This window comes from Lacerta agilis, chromosome 10 (assembly GCF_009819535.1).
Source record: "Lacerta agilis isolate rLacAgi1 chromosome 10, rLacAgi1.pri, whole genome shotgun sequence".
Taxonomy (NCBI): Eukaryota; Metazoa; Chordata; class Lepidosauria; order Squamata; family Lacertidae; genus Lacerta; species Lacerta agilis.
The window spans coordinates 44,710,138-44,725,233 of NC_046321.1; the positions used below are offsets into that span (position 1 = coordinate 44,710,138).

Here is a 15,096-nt window from a genome sequence, read left to right on the forward strand (position 1 = left end):
GGTCTCCCTGCTTATTTAACTTATATGCAGAATTCATCGTGCGAAAGGCTGGGCTGGATGAATCCCAAGCCGGAATTAAGATTGCCGGAAGAAATATCAACAACCTCAGATATGATGATGACACAACCTTGATGGCAGAAAGTGAGGAGGAATTAAAGAACCTTTTAATGAGGGTGAAAGAGGACAGCGCTAAATATGGTCTGAAGCTCAACATCAAAGAAACTAAGATCATGGCCACTGGTCCCATCACCTCCTGGCAAATGGAAGCGGAAGAAATGGAGGCAGTTAGAGATTTTACTTTCTTGGGCTCCATGATCACTGCAGATGGTGACAGCAGTCACAAAAATAAAAGACACCTGCTTCTTGGGAGAAAAGCAATGACAAACCTGGACAGCATCTTAAAAGCAGAGACATCATCTTGCTGACAAAGGTCTGTATACTTAAAGCTATGGTTTTCCCAGTACTGATGTATGGAAGCGAGAGCTGGACCACAAAGAAGGCTGATCGCCGAAGAATTGATGCTTTTGAATTATGGTGCTGGAGGAGACTCTTGAGAGTCCCATGGACTGCAAGAAGATCAAACCTATTCATTCTTAAGGAAATCAGCCCTGAGTGCTCACTGGAAGGGCAGATCCTGAAGCTGAGGCTCCAGTACTTTGGCCACCTCATGAGAAAAGAATACTCCCTGGAAAAGACCCTGGTATTGGGAAAGATTGAGGGCACAAGGAGAAGGGGACGACAGAGGACGAGATGGCTGGACAACGTTCTCGAAGCTACCAACATGAGTCTGACCAAACTGCGGGAGGCAGTGGAAGACAGGAGTGCCTGGCGTGCTCTGGTCCATGGGGTCCATGGATACTGGATGGGTTACAATGGCAAGTGCAGACTGCATGGTCAGAAAAGTATTTCTAAACTACACTGCTCCTGTTTCTTCCAGATAATAATTCCTACATCAGGAAGTACAGGAAACGGCTATGCAGAAGCAGCATTATAATCTAGGGATTTTTTGCACATTATATGGTCATCCATACCGACACGGCCTTGAAATGCGTTACCAAATGTGAAATACAGCATTTCACCATGTAGACTTAACAATATTCACTACAAACCTTTCTTTTTCAGGAAGTTTGCAGTGACCTGGAGAAGACTGCCAAATCAGCACCTCCAATTACTGAATAAATAGAGCTTGTTATATATGCCAACAGCTGTCACATGGAGTAATCTGAAACGTCTTTCAAATGGCAGCTGTAATGTATAAATTGGCCTTCAGAAGTATAATTGTTGGGTTCCTGTAAAGATTAATAGATAAAAGTTTAGGCTAGGCCTCGATCTGCAGTTAAAGCCTAAGATTTTTTTTAAAAAAAATACTAATAAAACACCAGTGACCTATGGCATTTCCTTGTACTCAGTCCTCCAACTAAAGCAGCTCACTAAATTATCCAACTAGTTTTAATGGATTGCAATGCACATTCTCTCAACATGTCATGCTAATTATTTTGGTGTTTCTTCAATAAGTCAAAATATAAGACTTGAACGAAGTCAAGCTCTAGCAGCCTCTGTAGAACACAGATAATCTTTTACATATTCTAATACTAGTAGATCTCATACACAATGACTGACTTTGAACTCTGTTTATATATTATTAAATATCATTAAATTGTCACATGTTAACAATGATTCCATGCTGTTGTTCTTGAAGTATTTTTCAAGTTTTACCAGGACATGGAAAAACACAGATGACTGACTTGAAGCAGAGTGGCAAAATGAGTCTCATCACCCATTCGGATCCAGAGTTCAGCATGCCATTTCTAATTCTGCATACAACTTCAGCCTTGTGTACTTTGGCTTAGACCCAGCTACAGTCATGCACATCTAGCCAAAGACAATTAACGGCCCCAGGATGTGGGCATCTATCCCCAAAGCACAGCCCTACATATCCAACTGGTCCAACAGGGGCTAGCACAACCATGGATCAAGATACACTTTTCCACCTGCCTTAGTTGAAGGCACAGAAACATATCCCTGTACACATCTCACTTGCCAGATATGGCATTTATCATCATAGTCCTTTATTAACAAAGGCTATTTCTGCAAAATGAACACTTCATTTTGTGACGAAAACAGTCTGTGCACTAAAGTGAGTAGCATGTCTATTTTCTTGTGGCCAGATATAAGAAAAAGTAAACTAGACTGCCATGTTTACATGCTGCAGCCATGAGTGGAGCTCATTCTTCATGTGTTTTGTAAGGAAAATAACTGAGGAAAAATAGGATAATTATTTCCACTGGGATAAACTACACATTTGAGACTGTTGTTGTTTGTTAAAAGTGTACTGCAAAGAACAGCCCCAGCAACCACTTATTTGGACCAACTTATTTACCACGTTTGTTCTTATTCCTGAATTCAACGATATAGCCAGTTATCTGAAAACATGACAACCCAAATCCTCTTCCTTGTATGGTTATTTTATTATTATTTACTCCTTGGGAGGAAGGTTGGTACTGTATATTAATATAATAAATATTATACATACATTGCTAGACCACCCTTTGGCCCAAGGCAACACACAATATTTCCAATAAAATTCATAACATATTAAAACCATTCTAATACAAAATTGTCAACCACAGACCAACAGCCCTTGGGTCAAACTCTCCCCATAAGCCTGCAGGGGAAGAAATGTCTTCTTCTGACTTCATAAGCCTGGAAGTGATGACACAACTGTGCCTTCAATGGTCTGTTCAATCTAGTATGCTCACAGAATCCACAAGCCAAAAATCATTTGGTGGTATAGGTAGTTCAGTGTTGTTATTAGTTGTCAGAGAATTTAGTACCTCTATAACGTTTTTCTTCTTTCCCATGTTTAGCAAATGCAAAAACAAAACCTATTAAACTGTATATGTTTGTTTCATCTGAATAACGTATACTTTTCCCACTAAAGTTTTAATTTGTTTCAAAACAGAATACACACAACCATTTAAATTATTTCTATTCCAGTACTGCTACTACTTTGTTTCTGTGTTCTGATAGTTGTCCCATATAACCCTGCCAAGCAACTGAATTCCTCAGATGAAACACTGCTGAGAGTATAGTTATGTCCCAGAGGTGCACTTGGCTTGTACAAGAACTCCAAGGCATTTTGTGTTACAGAGTTCCCTAGGAAAAGAGATTACCACTTTGCAAGGAGTAGAAAGGTATCTTAACAACTCTGAGCATCCTTAACAAACCACAGTACCAGAGTTCTTTGGGGAAAAGGCACGACTGTTGAATAATAATAATAATAATAATAATAATAATAATAATTTATTAATTGTTCTCCGCCCATCTGGCTGGGTTTCCCCAGCCACTCTGGGCGGCTTCCAACAAAGATTAAAAATACATTAAAATGCCACACATTAAAAACTTCCCTAAACAGGGCTGCCTTCAGATGTCTTCTAAATGTCAGGTAGTTGTTGATCTCTTTGATATCTGAAGGGAGGGCATTCCACAGGGAGGGAGCCACTACAGAGAAGGCCCTCTGCCTGGTTCCCTGTAGCTTTGCTTCTCACAGTGAGGAAACCACCAGAAGGCCCTCAGCACTGGACCTCAGTGTCCGGGCAGAATGATGGGGGTAGAGATACTCCCTGCTGGGCCAAGGCCATTTAGGGCTTTAAAGATCAACACCAACACTTTGAATTGTCCTCGGAAATGTACAGGGAGCCAATGTAGGTCTTTCAAGACTGGTGTTATATGGTCTCGGTGGCCGCCCCCAGTCACCACTCTAGCTGCCGCATTCTGGATTAGTTGTAGTTTCCGGGTCACCTTCAAAGGTAGCCCCACGTAGAGCGCATTGCAGTAGTCTAAGCGGGAGATAACTAGAGCATGCACCACTCTGGTGAGACAGTTCGCGGGCAGGTAGGGTCTCAGCCTGCGCACCAGTTGGAGCTGGTAGACAGCTGCCCTGGATACAGGGGCGTAGCAAGCCTCTGCGCTGCTGGGGGGCGGCGGCGCAGAGGCACCCCCCTGGGGGAGGGGCACGACGTGTGTGCCATGATGTCGTTGTGACGTCACGACGCACGTGGATGCCGCTGAAAGGGGGAATTTCCCCCTTTCCGTGGCTTTTTTTGGCGGGGGGCAGGCCAGCGAGGAGGGGGCGTCACGCTTGTCACTGGCATGAAACCCCGTCCTCGCTGGCCCACCCCCCGCAGAAAAAACCGCTGGCCCGCCCACCCCCACAGAAAAAAAGCGGCGGAAAGGGGGGAAAGAGTAGAGCAGGTGCTTGAATGCTTCCCTTCCTCCCCCCAGTGGTTTTTGGGGGGGCCCGCCCGGCGGGGCGGCGTGAGGGTGGGCCGGCCAAAGTGTCACCCCCCCTCCCCGGAACTCGGGGCGGCCCGCCCCCCTGCCCCCCTTGCTACGCCCCTGCCTGGATACAGAAGCAATATAATAGTGTTTTAAATACAGAGTGTGGAAGTGGCCTGGATTCAATTACCAGCTGAAACTAGATAGGCTCCTAGCGTTGCGATATTTAGCCACCTATTGAAACTTTTTGTTTAAGAAGGCTTTCTTCGAGATCCGATTCAGTAATCTGTGCAGCAATTGCATATCTGAAGAAAGTGGGGTTTTCATACCCCCATACTCTGGAGGCACCAGCTAGGCACTCATCCTTCAAGCTGAGCACAGTCACGTAAGATTCTGAGACAGTTCTGGCAAAGAACTGGAAGGCCAGTCATACATTTCAAAGCCATGTGTGACTGTACAGAAGACAATGCATGCCTGGTCTTTTTCTGGCTGCTGCTCCACATTAAAAAGCTAGTAGGGTGGAACTATAGCCATAGGTACCCAGTTGCTTGTCTGAGAACCCTTAGTGTAGAGGTCAACGTTTCCCAAACTTGGGTTTCCAGCTGTTTTTGGACTACAGTTCCCATCATCCCCAGCGAGACCCTTTTGGGAAACCCTGGTGTAGATCAACAGAGTTCTACCAAAGCCAACTATGTGAAACAGAGTTCCTTATGACATCACATGTTGGAATTTCATATACAAAGGGTATTTCATTACTATGGACAAACTCAAAATTGCAATATAAACTTTTATTATGTACGCACGCCAGAGCAAATTAATCTGTATGCTCCAATATACCCCAGATTAGTTTTCGACCAATGAAGTGAAGAACTTAAATCAGCACATACAAGGAACATGAACTAGCATATTTCTAGAAGGAAGATTTTGTTTGTTTCCAAGAGACATTTTATTCAAAAGCTGCCAAGTGCCAGAAAACAGAAGCTGCAGATATAATGAAGCTACAGAACAGGAAAGTGAAACTCTTAAAATATTATGTATGACTGTATAAATACGTCTTCTGCTGTGACATAAAAATAAAAAGCAATCACGGAAAAACAGAAATGATGTACATTATAGGCAGGGAGGATGTTGTAGCATTGTTTCTACTGTTAAAAGACTGCTTTTTAAAAGGCTACTGAACATTTGTAACTGATTAAATAGAAGGTGCATGGTCTAAGCCAGCCATTCCAGATACATGGGAGCTGTCAATCAGTTACAACCCTCCCTTTGCCAAATCAATGTCCAGTACACCCTCAAAGGGCATCCTGGACGTAAATTAAGTGTAGCAATTGCAGTCTACGCTGTTAAAACTGTGCAATCAAGCAGTATTTATAAAAAGAAAAAAGAAAAGAGTCCTCACTTCCAGTTTAACTGTGGCTGGGAAAGAGAGGGGCTGGAGAAGGCTATTCAAAAAACGGGTTTCCCAGCTTCCCTCTTGCTGTGCAAGTCTATTTCCCTTTCCACACTGGATACTGTGACTCTATTAACCAGATGACTCTGTGATGAGTCTTCAGCTGGAAGCTGGGGCACTGATCACCTAAAATGGTTTAAGCTTATCCCCCATGACACACACTCGCCTACCAATTTATCACACTCTCAAATCAGTGAGTGGCCTGAGCGGTACAAAGGTGGACTTTCCCCCACCCTTTAAAACCCCTTTCGATTGGGGAGGGGGGGCGGATTTCGCCAGGATTATAACCTCCGTTATAATCTGAGGATGCCAGTATTTTTTGGGGTGGGGGGGTAATTACTCGGAATGAAAAGATGTGCGCTCGCCTCCTTGCGCTGGAGTTAAGGCAGGGTAAAAACCAACCCAGGTGAGGAGGGTCTGAAAGGAGGAGGCTTCACTGTCCCACCCCGACGGCCACCCCAGACTTCTTACCTTTCACTTGACTTTCATATTCGGCCACGATCTCCTTGTCCTTCTTGAATCTGCTCGGGGTTGACATATTATCCGCCCGGTTCTTCTTTCAGAGCGAGGATAGGTGGGTGGGTGGGTGGAAAACACTCGGCAGAGTTTCGCGCGGCACAATTCGTAATTGCGGCGCTTACAGCAGAGATCTTCCTGGAGGTGGGAAGGACGGGCGAGCGACTTCGCTGCGCGTCCCAAGCTAGAGCTGCCGGCGATCGCAGCTGAAAGGGCAAGAGAGAGAGGACTTTTAGGCTAATCCCGGAGCAGGCACCATCTCCGGGGCGCGGCAGCAGCAACTAAAGGTTGGACGTCGAAGCGGCCGGGACCAGCCCTTCCCTTCGAGTCTCGGCAAATCCCTCGCTCCTCTCTTCCTGCGGCCGTTGCCTTTCACTCAGTCCGAGCCAGATCCGGGACGGCCGCTCGCAGCATCGCGGGACCCGAGGCGGCGAAATTTCGCCTGCGGACCAGAAATTTCTCCTGCGGCCGCGAGAGCAGCGAGAGCCAAGCAGGCGGGACTGTGGCAGGGGGCGCCTCAGAACGGCTCCTTGTGCCGCCGCCGCCGCCGGGCTGCTCCGAAACAAAAGTTCTCGCTCCCCCCTAATGGCTTCTCCGCCTTCCCGCTCTCTCCGGAGCCAAGCCCCTTGGGCCGCCGCAGCCGCTGCTGCTGCTACCACGCCTTCGCCGCCTCAACCGCCCTCTCCTCCTTTTCTCCGCAGCTGCTGGCGTGGAAATGCCCACCCGAAGCCGCCGCGCGCAGGCAAGAGACTAAGCCGCCAGCCCGGGAGCTTCCAAGCGCCTCGCGGGTTCTCCTCCTGCCGCCCCTCCCCTGCGCCGAGCCGACGCCCCTCGCGGCCAATCGGGGCCTGGCCGCCTCAGCCGCTGCCCAATGACAGGTGGGCGGAAGGAGGGGCTTAGCAGGCCAGGCTGCCCGGATGCCTCCCGGGGTGAGCGAGAGCGGACCCTGCCCAGGCTCGCGGTGGAGGCTGCGCCCAAAGCGCCCGCTTCGCCGGGCGAGATGCCGCTAGGAAGGAGAAGGGAGGGTTATTGCTAGCAGCTGCAAAAGGGGAAGCGGCGGGGGGGGGGCGAGAGGAGGAGGGGGTGGGGTGGGGGGTTCTTCTCCCGGTTTCTCGCCCCGGGAGCATATGGTGAGCGGGGCTTTGCTAGGGAAAGGGGTGCGAGGCAGAGATAAGGTGTTGGGAGAGCCCTTGATCTTGGCGTGGAAAAGTTAAATCCGCCGCTGTCTGGCTGGAAGTGGGAGGGGGAAGGCTGCTTTAGTTTGGGGATCACGCTTTTGCAACCTTGCCGCGCGACCGCCGGAGCATTGTCTCTATTCTACAGTATTGGCTTGGAAGCGCCACTTCATCAGGCTGGTTCCGTTGAAACTGCTAGAAGGCGATACGGGGGCTTAAGGGTTAATCGCACCCACCCAGCTTCGCTCCCTCTATATAACCTGAGATGCGGGCAGCTTCCCTTCTGATGTGACCACAGTCTCGATGCGAAGTGACCACACCCATCTTTGTGGAGGGGACGCGCGCGCGCGCGCACGCACACACACACACACAGAGTGTGTGTCTCCGGTAGACTGAAATCTGAATAGGAGGCGAGGCCCTTCTTGCCTGTGGATCTCAAAAGTGTGTACTGTTTTTTAAGCAGCACGGACCAACATACCGGTAATGCAGCTGGGATTTTGCTATTGTTGCTCAATAAGAAGCAGAATCAACCAACCCTTTCATAACATTTTTATTCAGGCTGGCTCTGGCAGTGACTGAACATCAGGTCAATAATTGTTGTTTTTTGCAGGGGAGAGGAGTATTTTTTAGTTTTTCTCTCACTTAGTATGTATTGGTGTATTTCATTTTTATCCTGCGTTTGCTCCAAGCAGCTTCCAAGGGCAAACATTTGCCTCCCCCTCTTATTTATTATCACAACAGCTCTTGGTTAGACTGAGAGATATAGCAACTCCTCCAAGGTCAGTGAGCTGAGTGGGGATGTGGACCCAGGTCTGCTAGTCTGACACTCTTAATTTATTAGACCTCACAGGTTCCATACAGTGGTACCTCTGGTTACGTACTTAATTCATTCCGGAGGTCCGTTCTTAACCTGAAACTGTTCTTAACCTGAAACACCACTTTAGCTAATGGGGCCTCCCGCTGCCACTGCGCCGCCAGAGCACGATTTCTGTTCTTATCCTGAAGCAAAGTTCTTAACCTGAAGCGTTATTTCTGGGTTAGCGGAGTCTGTAACCTGAAGCGTATGTAACCCGAGGTACCACTGTATAAACAAAGCATTGTAATTCCATAGAAAGTTTAGGAGTCAGATATGGGCCGGCCCAGGACGTATTGTCATTTCAAGAAAAACAAAAAACGCTGCATCTGCCTTCTCCTCTTCCTCAGTCTGCCATGGCTACCACCACCTCCCATTCCAGAGGGCTCAGTGGTGGGAACAAATATGGGTTCAGAGAAGTCGGGAGTGAGCTTTGCCTTGTGCTTCCACTAGGAAGTCCATCTCATGCTTTGAGTCACACCCATCCCGGTCCATATAATTTAAAGCAGTAGTTCCCAAGTAGTGGTCTACGGACCCCAGGGGTCAACGTAAGTCACCCAGAGTGTGTGTAGCACCATTCACATAACAAAAAATACCATAGACATATCAACATTTTCTAAAAAGCAAGCAGTCCATGCACTGGTGGAGGAACGGGTGTGCGGAGGGAGCGGACTACCCCCGGCACCACTATTCCAGTAGAGTGCCATCACAGCAGCCCCTTCGGACACGCGCCGGGTACCACACCCCCACAGATGGCACATCACACCCCCAGAACATGCACCATGCCCTGCGGGCGGCGCACCATGCCCTCACGGGTGGCGTACCACACCCCCGGGATGCATGTCACGCCTCCGGGGGGGGGCAGCTACGCCCCCACCTGCTCTCCGCTCCCCGGTAGCAGAGCATGCAGCTTCGCCACTGAGTTCACAGCTTCACCCTAGAAAAGCATTGTGTCTGCAATACTTGGCTAATTGAGAACCACTGATTTAAAGCAGAAGAAGATGCATTTATTTATTTTAAAGTGCCATCCCTACCAGAGAGGAGTGGCAAACCAAGCTAATGGACTATGTCGAGATTGCAAAACTGAATTGGAAAACTCAGAAATCTTTATAAAAGAATGGGAAAAATTTATAAGTTAGGAGACCACTGTAAGCAGATGGAAACATTAGCAGGATTTTGATCTCACTTGTAGTGTAACCATTACCATGGATAATATGGTTTGATATAAAAATCGGAGTATGAAAGAATATGCAGTAATGAATGTTTAAAATGGGACTCCATGGAGGGGGTGGGAGAAAGTCCTGAGATTTGGAGGAATCTCTTTCTATTGATATGTTTTTCTTTTCTTTTTTGTATATAACACTATACTTGTAAAACCAAATAGAAATGATTCTAAAAAAATATTTCAAAGTGCCAAATTGTCTATGACGACAGAAATTTGACAGCTGTTCTGGGATCTCTTGCTTGCTTTCCTGCCTGATGGCTACTTAACTGTGCAGTACTTTCAGCAGAGTTCCTCATGTGTTACAGCGGAAGCCACTTTCCATATATGGATATTAGGGTGACGTATGCATTCATGTTTCACAGTAGGTTTGGGAACATGCCAGAGGTCGAAGCTTTCTTGGAGCAACAGAGATAAATGTTAGTTTCTGGATTATATCTGGACTCTAGGGCAGCTTGGCTGAATTAACCACAGTAACCATTTCCCTCCCCTCTCTTAAGGATTGCAGAAGGATTGCACATTATTACATTGGTGTAATCTTCTTCCAATATGTTTGAAGGAGTCAATAAGCTCAGGGCTACAGACTAAAGTCGTCTCTGACTTACATGCCACGCAATCACATTGTGGTGGCTTGGATCACAGAGAGTAAGTCCCAGGAGCATTTAGGCTTTTAAATACCAGAGGCAAAGATGGGAAGAACTTCTAAGGACACGTGCAAGATTATTGCAGAAAACCTATTTTTACATACGCTGGCTCAGGAAGGCACTTCATTAATGCTTTCATTTAAAACACAAAGAGAGACAGAAAATTGTCGTGTTTTGGTTCCACACACACCCAAGTTGGTCTTGAAGCCTCACTAGTTAAACTTTGTTTTTTGATAGCATTTTTGGTCCAGCATCAGACAATGCAAATGTCTTCATTTGCCCCTGAACCCTGCTTACTTAACAAGTAATAAAAGGAAGTCCATCTGCCAGCAGGCAAAATCTAGAGCAGGATAGTCTGTGCCTAGTCATTGGTGCAAATCACATAAACACACCATAATGGGAATGAATGAAGCTGCAAGAGATAATGAGGCAATAATTATCTGAAACTGGACAGCAGGACTTCTTAAGTTTCCTCCTAGAGTAAGTGTCACAGTCTGCCACATCTCATGGGCTAGTTTCCTTTTTACTTACTGCAGGATTTCTTTATACATGCTGTATCCTGTTCAGAATATAGTACATAGTATATAGTGGTTCATATACTTATTAAACCTTTCTGCTGCATAAAAAGGATGGAAACCAAACAGAAGCTTATTTTCTAAGAGGCAATACTTGGTGCCCAGAGATAACTTATTTCTTCTACATTTCTGTGACATCACATGTAGCACAACTTACCCAATCTAATAAATAGATCTTAGATCTGTTGTGATTTATACCAGTGTTCACCCTTTCGAAGTTAACACTCGTATTGATATATGGTTGTCAGTCTGTAAATATATGTTAAATATGAATACCATAGTAGTATTTTTAAGACTGGTACTTAGTGACATTTGTGCCAACATATTGTTGTGATATCAGTGTAATACAGTATTGTGTCTAGTTTCCAACTACTTGTGGGCTGGCACAGTATGGCTTATGGCTAGGCTGTAAATTACTGTGGAGACTTAATGGTTAGCTATTTAGATAGCACAGTAAAAAGGAAAGATAATTGAGACCCAGCTGAACTCCATGGGACTTACTTTTGAGTAGTTTGGATTACAGTGTACAAGGCAGAATGGGTTTTGCAATAACACTGTATTTTCTGCATAAGATGAAACCAAATTTAACAGGATAATATACGTAATATAGGCACATTTATTGTATAGCCCATGTAATTTAAATCTCCATACAAAGTTTGCTTCCACAGAGGTGTGCTTCCACTAGGTTTGCTTCCGCAGAGATGCTTTTTCTTAGGTACCAATAGCAAAGTGAAAAGTACATGTTCATCATGGCAAAAATATGTATAAAATCAGAGCTGCTTTTTATGATATATTTTGTTGCCAGCTGAGTTGAAAGAACATGTGCATTCTCCATTCAAAGTATTCAGAAGGAAGATCCTTTGGGATTTGTCCATGCCAGCGTGGCTAATGTTGCACTTTCCAGATGTTGTGGACACCAGCTCTCACCAGCACTAGCCAGTGGGAGGTGATGGAAATTGGAGTCCAAGGCATATATTTGGGCCAATACGGTAATAAGGTAGCAGTTAGCAAAGGATTTGTTAGTGGTTTGAAATACTCAGCACATACACAAAGGGCACTTGGTACTGCTGTGTTGGGAGCGTTTCAATGCAATGACTTGAGTTTAAACATATATATTTTATACATATATGCAAAAGAATAACATCTCGGTGGTACTTAACACTAATATATGTTCTCATTAACTGTTGGAATAGTTGATCACTGATTCTACTTATGAAAAGACACCCTCTAGCTGAGTGCTTTTCCTGGAATATCACGGAGAGACGAAGCACCCAACATAATGAATCCCATCAGCCTCCTTGAATGAGAAAGCCAGACACTAATTTTTCAAGGAATGGGCAGATGGCAGCAATAAATTCATTAAGCCTTGTGAAAATCTTTATGCATATAGCCTGCACAAAACACTCTCCCTCTTTTAAAAAGCAATACCTTTTATTAGTATATCAAATGAGAGGAATCCAATAATTGTCCAAGTGTTATGAGATGCATCCCATGTGCAATGCCAACAACATTGATAGACGTCTTGTATCTTTAGAGGGTGGCTATTTATTTAAAAGGTGTTACTTAATGTACAGGGACGAGGGTGGCGCTGTGGGTTAAACCACAGAGCCCAGGGCTTGCCGATCAGAAGGTCGGTGGTTCAAGTCCCCGGGACAGGGTGAACTCCCGTTGCTCAGTCCCTGCTCCTGCCAACCTAGCAGTTCAAAAGCACGTCAAAGTGCAAGTAGATAAATAGGTACCGCTCCGGCGGGAAGGTAAACGACATTTCCGTGTGCTGCTCTGGTTCGCCAGAAGCGGCTTAGTCATGCTGGCCACATGACCCGGAAGTTGTACGCCGGCTCCCTCGGCCAATAAAGCGAGATGAGCGCCGCAACCCCAGAGTTGTCCGCAACTGGACCTAATGGTCAGATGTCCTTTTACCTTTACTTAATGTACAAGTGCATTCTTTGTAGCAGTTGCTGTTCCACTGTGCATAAATCGCACAGTTACCAAAAGATAAGCTGAAAGAAACAACTGTGATTTGGGTGTAAGTAAATAATGATGCCACATCGCTAAGTTCTGACTTGATAGTTTTTTCAGTGTGTATAGCAAATTTGATTCACGTACCTAGAAATCTTTTTAAAATCCCATTTTCTTTCATCTCCCCTCTATACTTGTGTGACTATAGAGGAACTACACAGAAAAGAACTGGTCACTTTTGGCGGGGGGCGGGGATCTTTCAGAAATCACTATCTAGAGCCCTGTTTTAATCTGAAGTGGGCTTTCAGGGAAACCCATCTATCTTATTCATCGAGTGTTTTTAGAACAGTAGCTTGAATCCATATTCTTATTAACTATTAATAAGACAAAAGTCTGTATGAAAAATGAATCACTTCATGCTACTGAGGGCTAAGTGCATTTTTAGTAAGCCAACCAGTGAACACATTACTGTTTGAATGGAAGATGCATGCCTGCAACCTATGGTTGTATTGTTATAATGGGCAAACACCACTGGCTGCATTTTCCAGCACAGGTTCCCTAGATGGCTCCATTCAAACGTGGGGTTTATTATGTTAGTTTTACTGGTTATAATGCTACCCCTTCTGTCCCAATTTCTAATGTTCCTTTTGCACGGCAGTACATATTGCGTAATGGGATGGTGGCTTTTTGAACAATATACTATCATATAGCAATAAATTTTAAATATCAATGAAGAAGTGGATGCTGGGATACTGGCCCCGATTTCATCACATGAGTGGCAGTCGTGTGATCAGGAAAACCAGGGGGATATTACAATGTAAAATTCCCACAAATTAGATTGCAAATCAATGGTTTTCAGGACAAAGTGTGGAAATGAGTGTTAAACCTACTAAATTTCTGGAAGTGGCTTTTATGTTGTGTGAAAGGTCATAGAAAGTGCAAAAATTAACAGTGCAGGAAACATCGGGAAGGTGGAAATGGTGTCATCTGAAAGCAGCTTATGTTTACAGATCCCTTCAGTGTACAAACATGCTAAAAAACACCAATTATGTAAAGTGCAAGACAGTCTTTGATCTTTTGCCTAGGTTAGGACTTCATTTGATATGAAGTGAGGATGCTTTAAATTAGAAGTGACTCATATATCAAGCAATAATATGTATTGCTTATATATATTTTCTACCTTTCTTCCATCATGGAATCCAAGGCAGTGTACAGTACATGCAGTTCCCGGACGGTTACCCATCTAGGCACTAACTAGATCAAAACCTGCTTAGCTTCCGTGAAATGGTAGCTTTAAAACCTTAGAACATTAAGACTTCAATTCTATGTACATTTTCTTGGGAGTAAACCCCATTGAACACAATAAGATGTACTCCTGAGTAATTCTATATGTTCACTGTATATGTTTAAATAGTTCAATGACCTTGTCCCTATTTAATTGTGATCAGTTTTGATAAAGTTAATTGATCATCTAAGTTGAGAACAACTGCTCTAGTTCTTGGCTTTTTTCCATGGGGAGATTTTAAATGAAGGCATGTGAGTGTTTATGCCTGGTTTGCTTCTTGACATAGTGTGGCAACATGACAATTAGAGACATCCACACAAATCTTGTTTGGGCTTGCCATCTTATTAGAGGCTCCTATGCCATTAGCACTCTATCAAAAAGACATTAATGTAATCAAGTATACCATCTACAACAGTGAATATATAAGCTCATTCAAATGGGCATAAAGAAGCATTCCAGTTTTCTTAAAGGCCATTATAACCTAAATAATAGGTCATTAGGCATTGCCTTTGGCATGCCTCTTATTTGTGTCCCTAATATGCTAGGAAAAAGGGACGCAGGTGGTGCTGTGGTCTAAAAACCACAGAGCCTAGGCTTGCCGATCAGAAGGTCAGCAATTTGAATCCCCCCAACGGGGTGAGCTCCTGTTGTTCGGTCCCAGCTCCTGCCCACCTAGCAGTACGAAAGCACGTCAAGTGCAAGTAGATAAATAGGTACCGCTCCAGCGGGAAGGTAAATGGCGTTTCCGTGCGTTGCTCTGGTTCGCCAGAAGCGGCTTAGTCATGCTGGCCACATGACCTGGAAGCTGTCCGTGGACAAACGCCAGCTCCCTCGGCCTATAGAGCGAGATGAGCGCTGCAACCCCAGAGTCGTCTGCGACTGGATCTAACTTTACCTTTACCTTTAATATGCTGGGAGGAAAATGAAAATTATTGTGTTAGTAGTTTTTTTCTCTTGTTTCCAGCATATTGGTCTTAATCGGGGGTCAGCAACCTGCGGCTCCGGAGCCGCATGCGGCTCTTTTACACGGCTGCCGCGGCTCCGGGGCTCCGGGGCGGATACGCCCGCCCACTTCTCCAGCTGGCAGTGACCGCCCTCCAGCTGGCCGGCGGCCCGCCCTCCGGAGGCTGACGGCGCTG

General features: G+C 45.3%; 1 protein-coding gene across 1 annotated transcript in view; it reads right to left on the reverse strand.

Moving 5' to 3' along the window:
• SRGAP1 (SLIT-ROBO Rho GTPase activating protein 1) overlaps positions 1–6,309 on the reverse strand; it is a 105,009-nt gene extending 98,700 nt beyond the window's left edge. Inside the window, exon 1 of the mRNA XM_033163375.1 lies at positions 6,200–6,309. Within this exon, the coding sequence (XP_033019266.1) occupies positions 6,200–6,266 (67 nt within the window). The 5' untranslated portion in view covers positions 6,267–6,309. The remainder of the gene's footprint in view (positions 1–6,199) is intronic.
• Between the last annotated feature and the right edge of the window lie 8,787 nt (positions 6,310–15,096).